The 11,684-nt window shown below is 38.0% G+C and overlaps 1 protein-coding gene across 1 annotated transcript; it reads right to left on the bottom strand.

The window, feature by feature from the left end:
* Positions 1 to 4,994: 4,994 nt before the first annotated feature.
* On the bottom strand, positions 4,995 to 11,379 carry LOC117433799 (persulfide dioxygenase ETHE1, mitochondrial-like). Its single transcript, XM_034056219.3, has 7 exons — positions 11,001 to 11,379; positions 9,790 to 9,934; positions 8,980 to 9,128; positions 8,466 to 8,595; positions 7,287 to 7,376; positions 6,480 to 6,596; positions 4,995 to 5,643 (listed from the first exon to the last, which is right to left on the bottom strand). The coding sequence occupies exons 1-7, from the start codon at positions 11,310 to 11,312 to the stop codon at positions 5,597 to 5,599; spliced, it is 990 nt and encodes a 329-aa protein (XP_033912110.3). The 5' UTR covers positions 11,313 to 11,379; the 3' UTR covers positions 4,995 to 5,596.
* Positions 11,380 to 11,684: the final 305 nt, after the last annotated feature.

An 11,684-nucleotide genomic window follows, 5' to 3' on the forward strand; every position in this document is an offset into this window, starting at 1 on the left:
ACTAACGGAATCATATCATAAATGTAACCTTTCATAGTCACTATATGGGTTTCAAATGTGCAGTTTTGAAAGAAACACATGCTATAGCTATATATATATATATATATATATATATATATATATATATATATATATATATATATATATATATATATATATATATATATATATATATTTATATTAAAACAAGACAGCTGGTACTTCACGAGGTTAATGGAGGTTTGCATGCATTTCCTTTGAGGAAGTTACACTGCGCCTTCCACTCCTGTGTTACCTTTACGAGACCATACTGTGTTACAGGTAATAGGACCCCACATAGCTTCCTATAGGGCATCGACAGCAACACGCACTGTTTCCTGTACACACAGGAAGTGGCATTTTAGATAGAACAGAGGGGGCATTACCCGATCCAGTATGGAAAACCAATTAAACATTTGCGGGAAAACTATAAAGGACTTATGAGTACGTTTATATATATATATATATATATATATATATATATATATATATATATATATATATATATATATAAGCGAATGTTGCTTATGGTAATAGAAGTTTTTGTGTGTGTGTTTCTGGTTGCTCCTTTAAGACACCTTACTCATAATTAGAGAAAATTGAAGCTTTTGATTCCATAGTGCTTGAAGCTTTTTCTACAGAAGTGCTAGGGTGTGGTCTCATAAATCGTTTCATATTATTTAATGGGATGACAGCAGCAGTAGGCGCTGCAGCTGAAATAGGGAAACACAATTACCGATGAGGTCTGACACGGCAGGTCTCCCAAACTCGGATTGGGCTTTCAAATTGTGTTGCCACAATTAAGTAAAATGTGTCATCATCATTAACTGGGATTAAGCCAACAGAGATGGCTTTGTTTTAGTAATGAATCACCGCATGTCCTGTAAGGTATGGGGTGTGTAACATTTGGTAACAGGAAGACACCCTTAGACATGAGCTGGATATTTGAACGAGTTGTCTCCTAAATAAACAATGACGTCAGCAACAGTTCCGAAAGAGGTACATGTTACATCAAACCTGTTTTTTATAACTCTTACAATGCAGTGTTGACATTTATGAGAACGCCCCATTGCTTCTGCAGTTTTAATTTGTTGTGCAGATGAAATCAAACCACTGCAACTGACAATTCTAAAGTACATTATTAAGACTCACCTCTTCAAAGAGCACCTGTAGAACTCCTCTGTTTGTATCCTGGGACACTATCACCCTTCATGTAAATGTGCTTTATTTTGCTCTTATCAGCCCCTATTTTACTGCATTTAATCCTGTACTTCAGAATACTGTAATCTGCCAAGTGTTTAACCTGTAGTACTTTGTATTTAATCACATCCTGATGTAACTATCACTATTTAATCATATCCTGATGTAACTATCACTATTACCTGCTGTATTATTGAATTGTGGTTTGTCAAACTTGTACTTTACTTGAACAAAAGTTATTGTATTTCTTGCTCTTATTGTATTACTTGTATTGTAACGCTTGAAATGTTTTTGCTTACGATTGTAAGTCGCCCTGGATAAGGGCGTCTGCTAAGAAATAAATAATAATAATAATAATTGTTATGTGTACCCTTCTGGGAAAAAAAAGGGTTTGCACACAATTCAAGCTCGGTGCATTGGTGCAAAATCGTTCTTGAAATTAGCAATTGCAGTCAGACGTACAAGTGATCCGTTGCTGGTTGGACAGTAAACCACATGCATGGTCTTTAACCTTGATATCTGTTATTATCTGCTGTGTTGCTACTACTATTTCATGTATTATGCTACTATCATGTATTTGGCACTTTCCACTGTATTTAATGTATTATGGATTTTCTTGTTGTTACTGCATCTTGTAAAGCGCTTTGTGATGGTGGTCCACTATGAAAGGAGCTATATAAAATAAAGATTGATTGATTGATACCAGGAGAACATGCCGCACGCCAGACTGTGTACTTGTGTGACAATACAGTGTGGTAAATGATGTCTGCCAGTATCGTTTTATTATACGGCACTTCGGGCGTTACTGTAGATAAAGCAGAAAAAAAGAGGTATTGTCAGAGACATGAAATAAAGTATTCAACTCCATGAAGTTACTGTCATTGAAATGCATTGTCGGTCGATCCCCTTTAAAACAGGTTGATTAGGTGCTTTACAGTCACCCGTCTGTTGTTTGCATTGAGGCACACACAGTAAGTGTTTTGAGAATAAAAGGACACAAGCTCTTTTGTAGTGGAAGTTATCTACTGAAGAGAAACCTGCAACTCAGCTTTCACAGTCTCCCTAATCTAAAAATCCTGTTAGTTTCCAGCTAAACCGTTTATTGTAGGTGGTTCATTTGACCTAGAAACAATCTAACTTTAATCTGATTAAGTCTTTACATTTATTATGTATTTCTTAGCTGACAGCCCTTATCCAGGGCGACTTACAATTGTTACAAGATATCACATTATTTTAGTTGGGTTTTTACTGGAGCAATCTAGGTAAAGTACCTTGCTCAAGGGTACAGCAGCAGTGCCCTAAAAGTGAAGAACAAGAGGGCAAAAATGGAAGGTGAGTAAATGTAAGTTTAGAACAGAAGGTAGGAAGCACTTTTTTTAGTATTTTAGTAGTGAAAAAAAAAGAAGATTATGGGCTATGGTAAACCTAGGGTCTATATTAACTGGTTTTAAATTGCCGTCAATAAAAGTAGATTGGGACTATAAAAAAAAGTGTCCTTAATTGTGAGGTGATCTTCAGATACACAGTCTGTGAACCTTGCTTTTTTAATGTAACCACACAGACTTTCTCCAGCTGGGCAGACTGGTGAGTCATGCATTCTTGATGCCCAGACAGTTCCCATAGCAGGGTGTTCATCTGAGCTCTGATGAACAGGGGAAGTGCAGATAATCTGGATCATTATACACAGAGCAACTGGACAGAAGATTTATTTGAACATGCTTTTGGCGAAAGGAAACAAGTATGTCATTAACATTCGTCGCTGTCAGGTCTCTAAATTCAAAATCAGACATCACTAGGATGAAAAAGTCAATGACCATATGGCATACATCAACAGAAGGTACAGAACGGAAAATTACAGTGCACAGTTGATCAGTTTAATAAGCAGTTAACTTTACTTGTCAACCTGCTTTACAAATTGACAAGTTTACTTCTGTATTCTGCATTTCTACTGCAGCTACTGCAGATTCAGCTTCTTAAATTTATTTTTAAATGATTTAAAAAAAAAAAAAAATGAGAAGAAATAGGAACACGATCTCAGCTCAGGAATGCGCTTTTTTTTTTTTTTTTTTTTAAATGTTTGTTTACAGTAAGAAACATCACTGTAGCCATAACAACATGACTCCATATTTTGGAGTCCTCTTTGAGAACTCTTCTGTATTTTAATTGACAGGTGTGGGTGGTTATAAATCTCTAGCTTCTCCACTGCCGAACATTCTAAAGGAAAAATACTAGCTGGCAAATGTTTTGCCACTGCATAAAATGTGGTTAAAAATATACAGAAGTAGATGGTATCTTGGGTGTAGGACGAAGGTTTTTTTTTTTTTTTGTACCTTTTTAAAAGGATCAGCTAAAAGTGCAGTTATATTATTAACCCACATCAATAAGAATTTGAGATTCATAATACAAGTCTGTACAGTATCTGTTTACTGTTATTAATGAGAACAGCTGATTAGTTGGAATGCTCGTGGCCCCATAATCAATGCACGTGTGGCCGTTTAAAGCTGTCAATTAAATTAGCCAATCACTAACTTGTCTATTCCGATTCTCAGTTCCAGGGGTTTGATTTCATCTGCACAACAAATCAAAACAACAGAAGCAAATGGGGTGTTCTAATCAATGTGCACAAGGCTGTAAATAAAATATTTTTAGAATAGATCAGGGAAATTCATGAATACAAAAAATGAAGCGCAAATCAGTGCTTATTACCCCTAGTTTATTTCTCCGAAATGCTGCGTAGAACAGGAGACGGATTCGAGCCTGTTTGTGTGTGCAGGAGCTCGTTGAGGTGCATTTGAAAGAGCTGTCAGCAGTTTCGCTGAACAGGTTTGTGCTGTTGTGGCTGTGGGACGCTGTCTGGGTGCCTCTGGCACTTTTCCCAAGCGAGGCATTGAGAACAAAGGATTCTGTTCCTAAGAGGCTTACAGGGAACTGAGAGAAGAAAGAGTGTCCTCTCATAATGACTGACAGGCCTTGAATAAATAACCCATCATTCAAACCCCTATGGTTTTACTGTAGCTACGTGTGATAAGACAACAATACATTTTCAAATGCATCACTTCCATTATATATATATATATACACACACACACACACACACACACATACTGTATATTGTAGAATTAATTGACAGTATATTATTACAGTATCTACACTAAAATATATGTTGAAACAATTCATTTTGGTTTCATTTTGTGTGTGTGCCGTATACAATAAAACCTCCACTTTGTACACTTAATGCGCCCTGCATTTTCTTGTTTTTCTCCTTAATTTATAAATGTTTAGGTCTTTTATTAACAATTCAACTCTAGGTCAGCAGACAAACACATGCTTAGGTTCACGCTACAGTTTTACCAAATCATTTTATCAGCAAAAACAATTCCAATTGACACTTGTCTACCGTGTACATATCTGTAATTATTTACCAATGAAAGTGTTTTGTGGCAATCTCGTTTGTTGTCGTTTTTTTGTCCTGGAGGTTTGGGGCTTGACTGTCAGACACAGGTTAAACAGACAAGCAGAAAGGAGCCATCAGAGATCTCCCTCACTGCTCTGCAATAGGCACTTCCCCAGTCTTCTCTTGAGTCCTCCCTCTCAAAACGAGTGCCAGATTGTGCAGCATTTGTTTTGGTGGTTTACACGAGGGCCCACTAGGGGCAATGCTAGAGCACGGAACAAACCGATACCTTAAGATTAGCTCCAGTATTCATGCTGCAAACATGATTCTTAATGTGAAATACCGATGAAGGTTAGACATTGTATTTCTACAGCAGTGCATGGTCAGTGCAAGCCAACTACTTTATTTTCACATTCAGTATTTTCAACATACACACACGTAGTAAAAAAAAAATATTAAAAAAATATATTAAACCAAAAAATGAACAATACCATGATTTATTGTCCGATTACACTTCACTGTAACTGTTTGCATGGAGTCAATCTATCCAACAAATGCGTCACTATTTATATCAATAGTGGATGTTATATTCACAGTGTTGATTATGGCAAAAGCACGTACGATTTCTGTAGTTTTTGTTCATCTCAAAAATAACACAAAGCCTTGAGTTATGAAGGGCTGTAAGTCACCGGTTATTTCCATTTCCATTAAATTATATATATACACAACACATTTTATAAGTGCTGAAAGTCATAGTTGACAGGCAATTCTATCAAAGTACTTTGAATAAAAGCCACAAAATTGCCATTACATTATCAGACTAATTTCCTGTCATCTTCTTTATCCTGTCTTAATTACATATTGCAATACACACAATAATAAAAATCATAAAAAAGACATGTTGTTCATTTCATATATAAAAATGAGGCTGAAAAAACTAAACCATTTTCTGTGTCCAGCGAGAAGCAGCGTTAGGGTTAGTCCTCAATCACCCTGGATCCCACACACCAGATTGGCAGGAACAGCGGTGTCTGTGTTGTGAAAACAAGAGAGATTAAATCATTGAGCTCCCAGCAAGCAACGCTACGCATTTACACCAGGGCTGCATATTTCACCTGTTAATGAGCAGAAATCACTCTGTTTAGTGATTTCTGCCCATTGTCCTGTATTATAAGTAGGGCTTGAAGTTTTCGGGTGTTATTTTTGATCACATGATGTCCCTTTAAACTTATTTCCCAATTAAACTCAGAAAAAGTTGTTAATTACAAAACAATGCCCTTGTTTTTACCTTCATATCTTGACTGAGCCCGATTCTGTTTCGCTTAATTTTTTATTTCAAACACATTTTTATTTCTAATTGCTCTTCGCTGGCCCCAATTGCATTTCATTCTTGCAATCACCTAGTTTATCATTGTGCTTGTGTTATTTTCACTCGTTTAACAGAGTTGTCCTGACAGATTTTCTTTTCAGCATAAAATACCCAGTACTGAGTGTGCACTGATAGCAAGACCATCATTTAAAATCGCCTTGATTCGTAGCTGAGAAAAAAAAAAAATCTTACACCCAGTCTTTAAATTAGTAGTGTTCTCTTTCTTAGGATGCAGAGACAGCTTTGCAACTACTAATTAACATTTAAAGGGAGGTAGAGATTTGGCAAATAAAAAACGAAAAGTTCAAGCCCTAATTGTAAGTCAATAGCCTTTGCTGAAAATTGTTGAGATTTAGTAATCTCCTCGAGACCTTGAAGATCACCATATATGCTACTTTATACATCACCTAGAAATGAACTCTCAAATTGCCACAGAAGAGGTTTATATTGATTCTTGGATCTGTTGCTGGGGGTAAACATTGCTGTACAGTAAGTTACCTATTTGAGTAGGCTTGGGTAGGTTCAGGTTGCTCATAATGATGACAAACTCTTCCATGCTTTTAGTTAGTCGAGGGTTCAGCCTCCTCTCTTCGTCCACTGTAGACATTGTCATTCCTGAGAGGCATACAAACCACAACAGCATCATATTCTTTTTGCAGAATATGTACCAACTTAAACAAGACGCCTCCTTTAGGAAAAACTTGCATGCGAGCACTTAAATCACCAACAAAAAACAAGCAAGTCCCATTCATCCACGTTCACGGGGAGAGCTATCAGCAGGGCTATCTGTATCAACAGTACGTACAGAGTGGGATATATAGGGAATGGCAATGTATAGTTTAATGAAAACTCGATACGTGGTACTTAAGTCATTCGGTAAGCAAATTAGATATTAGTATCATGGTAAAGTATATTAAAATGACTTACAGGATGTGAAATTTTCTGTTCAAGATTCACGTTAAGTGACAGTGTGATATACAGATGGATGTACACACAGAAACACCTACATATATGCTCGACCTTATTTATGCTAAATAATGTTTATACCACACTTCATGCCAATTGGCCAAGTGTTTCCCCCCCCCCCCCAAGATTTACGGAATGCCGGGGATTAAAAAAGGGGGTATTTTTTATTGAATATATTTGTAGATGTAACATCTTACCATGGCTGTGTTGTTTTTCTTAACCTTTTTGAAGAGATCACATCTTTATACACCTGGTCACTTTATGAGCCCTCAAGCCTTTATATTGCTGTCCTTATTCAGATCAAAGAGTATTTTCATTGCATCTGATTTTTTCTCTCACCTTTGTAGTCGTGAGCAGGGTACACAATGCACCACTCAGGCAGGCTGAATATTTTTTCATGGACAGACTTGTACAGTGTTGTGGCAGAACCTAGGAAAAAAAAAAAAAAAGAGAAAAAATATGGTGGTTTTATTAAACACACAAAAAAAAATTAAAACAGAAATGTGCTCGATTGTGCTGTCTACAGACACCTATACGGGCTCCTGCACTCTGATGCAAGCAAGTACAAATCAAGCATGATTTATTCATTATTACATAAACTTTAAAAAAAGGGTGACATATTACAAAATACATGTTATATTGTTTTCGGTGCATTTCATAGCATTACCAACAGATTACCACCTTGTACAAAATTCTTTATTATGCTGACACCTGGTGGATGTAATCTGTATTACACAGAAAAATGAACAACGTCCAAATCACAGGACACCACCATTGGTTGGGAAGTGAGTGGCTTTCAATGTCATTACAATTGCTTACTTTTACTATATTCTGGCGTTCAGAATCATTCGGTGGGGATCTGGGTGCTGTTTGCTGTCATAGAGAGACAAAATGATTTGTCAAAATGTGCCTATAAATTGGCTTTGAACTGGTTTGCGCTGGTAGAGTTGAAAGGCTGTTCAGAGATCGCAGATTCAGAGAAAAACTATAACTCAATATCGGAAGAAGAGAACCCAGAAGCACTCAGGAATGATTAGAAACACCACACAATAGTACGGTATGTAAAACAGTGCAAGCAAAATGACACTTCAAGGTAACCTCTTTAACAGGAGACATGTGTGACAGAGGGAAGGAGACATTTCTTACACAGAGAGTGGCGAGGATACAGAATGGGTTACCTCGCCCTACTGAATCAATTGGGTTCCTTTAAGGCCCGACTTGACAAAGTTTTGAGATCAACCAGCTGCTTGGAGCCGGATAAGTGCTGATAAAAAAAATAAAAAAAATTTGATTCACTGTTATCCTCAGCGGCATGACATTTTGGTACATCTGGAACTAACATGTAAAACCGAGGTCCTATTGTAAGCGACTCTGCAGCAGCAGCAGCAGTCGTGATGCATCGCTCACCCCCTAGTCTCTGCAAGTCGCTTTGGATAAAAGCATCTGCTAAATGACTAATCAATGTAACCACACCGAACAGCACAGGAGTCCCTTCCATCAGAGCTGAGACGTGCTCACCTTGCTGGAAATCAGTTCGGCCGCAGCCTCGGATGAGCAGCGCGTCTCCAGTGAAGGCCAGGCTGTGGTCATTCAGGACGAAGGTCATACAGCCGTCAGTGTGCCCTGGGGTGGCTCGAGCCTCCAGATGCTGAGGGGTGAGGGAGAGAGAACAATACTAAAAACAGCTGAGTCACTGCTATACAAAAGGCAGACCCCATATACCTCCACCACTACCAGCTTATAAACCAGCTTACTTACTGTTCTACTTTAATTTCTACATTTTTATAAAACATGGGTCAGGTTTGGGGTCAATTCCTGATTTTCAATTCCAATTCCAATTCCAATTCCCCGTTCCCTCTCAATCCGTTTTGACACCTCATTGATCAAAATAGCAATTAGCAGTATTTAAAATGAGCTTCTCACAGTGGCAACAAATTACTTCAATTTAAGTCACCGTTTGCTTGTCAATTAAACTGGCTTCATATCTGGTGTCTTGGTTTAACCCCTGCTACTTGACTGGGCAGAGACTCACGAATCTCCCGAATTTGATGCAGTCGCCCTCTTGGATAGTGATGTCAGCTTTAGCCCCGCTGTCCTTTGAGATGATGCTCCTGCACCCTGGCACCACCTTCTTCAAGAGCCCTGTGCCTGTGATGTGGTCTGCATGGCAGTGAGTGTTCGCTGGACACACCATGCAGACAGACAGCAAAGTTTAGTTGGTGGCAATAACCCCAGAACTTCAAAACACCACATTTCCCTTTTACAGTTCCACCTCTGATCCGGAGAAATCAATCAAGTACGGCAGTAATTGTACATCGCCACATCAGTTAATTTAAATGGATTATTGTGATATCACTGATAGTGTGTTTATGTCAGTGATCAATAATCATATTTCTTTGCGTGCAACAGTATTTGACAGTCGTCTAAAGCTAAAATGCCTAACTCAACCAAACATCCACATTATGGGCCTAATTTTCAAAACTTTGTAAAAGTGGATTTTACTTAAATGTTCTCACATGCGTCTGTCAAAATTACAGACCTGTTGTTTTCTTTTAACTCAGTTTAATACTCTGTTTTGCTTAGTGAAGTTAAATAGACAAGCTTTTTTTTCCCAATCTAAAAAAGACCCCACTAGACTTCCCTTTCAGCCACTGTGTGCAAAATTGTAAAACCTTAATTTTCCTATCTTATGTATCTATTTCATAATGCATATATGGTTTTCATAGTTATGACAGGATAACATCTCAAACTCCATAGAGTTCATACAAACTGGTCTGTTGTTTGAGCCTGAGAGACACGCACTGGCGCTGGCAGAAGCCAGACTCAGACACATCACACCGACCTGCGTACAGGAGTCTGAGTCCGAGTTCTTTCACCAGCTTGGCATCCCGTTCCACCTCTTCCAGAACTGGGTCGATCAGAACCGCCTCTCTGGTCTCGCAGTCGGCTAGCAGGTAAGTGTAGGTGCTGCTTATTGGCTCAAACATCTGCCATCGGAAGAGGAATGAAGTCAGGATTTAAAGCATTTAAACTCCAGTCACCCGAGGGTCGCAGGGTCTAATGGTTTTCATTCCAACTTGAGCTCTACTAAGTTATAGTGTATCTAATTATTTGTTCAATTGCACGGGTTTAATATTTTTTTCCAGTTGACGATTTCAAAAAATTGCACTTGATTCAAGGTACACTACCTATGAAACATTGGAGAGACGTGCTAAATGTGTCCAGTTAATCAAATAACTACACCGATTAATTAATTGAGCGCTCAGGTTGAACAAAAAGCCTATGCATACAGTTAACCCTTTTTAATATCCCCTCAAAGGTCTCGACCAATTACTGTGCCCATAAGCTGGGCTGACGATCTGGAATTCACTAATAATATGGCAAAACTTTTAATAAAATGTCTATGAGATTAATTTAAACATTGTTCAGTCATGTTTATTTCAACACACAGTCTATTGCACTGCATACGTACAACATATTAAAAACACGAGCTGTAAACAAACACAGTGTATGTTATATTTTCCTACTGAACTTTGCACATTCAAATACTGTAAAGCAAACCTCCTTATCTTCAGTTCTCATTTTGTATGGCAGTTAAGTGATAAATCAAAGTGAGATAATAAGCCTTGGGATATTACAAGGAGTCTGTCCCTACATAACTCCAAATACCTTGTGGCCATTTTAATGTGGAGACAACTAAGCTGCTATTTGTATTTCCGGGTCTGATGGTATAAGCGTTAGTTACGAGCAGATCTAGGTTAACTATGGGCACATGTAAAAGACACCACATAATGATATATTTTGTGTAAACAAGATGGGAATGCAATACAGTTTTAACACCATAAAGCAGTACAGTACGAATATATATATTTTTAATTACCTCTAGTGTAGAATACAGTATTACAGATTTGGGACAATATGTACAAACTCAAACGTACCGTACATCTGTCTAGGCTACAAATGTTTATAAACATGTTTGTTTCGCTTCACCTGTTCCGAAATTCTTACAAAAAAAAGAGCTGTTTGTTTATACAGAATACAGTACAAACTTACCTGTCTGAATATAAGTCCTTTCTGCGCCGTGTGTTGACAGTAACTTCTAGCAAGTATAGTGCTTTGCGACGGTAGAGACAACCGTTGTTTGCTGGTAAAAGCTGGCTTCAGCCAGGATTTAATGCCACTGTTGTTCCCGGCTGTCCTAAAAGCCAGGTTACAGGCCAAGAGAGACCTTACACGTCTGTATACTGGAGAGCCCATCGCGGAATCCGCAAGGAAAGTCTGCTGCTTCCAGCTCAACGGACGCTCCTTCTGGTTAATATTTAACTCGAGAGCCGTAGGATCAACAGCGTATCTGACAGCCGGCATGAAAGCTATTTGCAAAGTCTTGTTCAGGTTAGTCTAAAGGGCGCGTTTCCATTTATCTTTTTAGATGATTAGCGCCCTCTATCTGTAGTCATTAGTCTCCCTTTGATATTTTTTTTTGTCTTCTTTATTAACATCCCTAGTTTTCCTGTATCCTGTATATATTCCGTTAATGTATTTTCAGTCTCCCTTTACTCCTTCCTTTTGCCCAACAAACTCTTTATGTTTAATTCATAAACCTCCACTTCCCTCAGCCTCCTCTCCAATTTCCTTCTCTGCTCCACAAATTCCTCGCACTTTAATAAATAATCTTCCGCTGTTTCTGAGACTTTACATTTTTCACATAATCCATTTTTATGTTTTCCCATTCTAAAT

This window comes from Acipenser ruthenus, chromosome 38, assembly GCF_902713425.1.
Source record: "Acipenser ruthenus chromosome 38, fAciRut3.2 maternal haplotype, whole genome shotgun sequence".
Classification (NCBI taxonomy): Eukaryota; Metazoa; Chordata; class Actinopteri; order Acipenseriformes; family Acipenseridae; genus Acipenser; species Acipenser ruthenus.

What these genes read in the sequence shown, in the direction of transcription:
- LOC117433799 (XM_034056219.3), bottom strand. Translation starts at nt 11,312, where the DNA reads ATGCCGGCTGTCAGATACGCTGTTGATCCTACGGCTCTCGAGTTAAAT. An exon ending in CCCTGCTCACGACTACAAAG is followed by an intron (nt 6,597 to 7,286) that starts GTGAGAGAAAAA and finishes TATGCCTCTCAG; the next exon opens with GAATGACAATGTCTACAGTG. An exon ending in ACCCAAGCCTACTCAAATAG is followed by an intron (nt 5,644 to 6,479) that starts GTAACTTACTGT and finishes TTCACAACACAG; the next exon opens with ACACCGCTGTTCCTGCCAAT.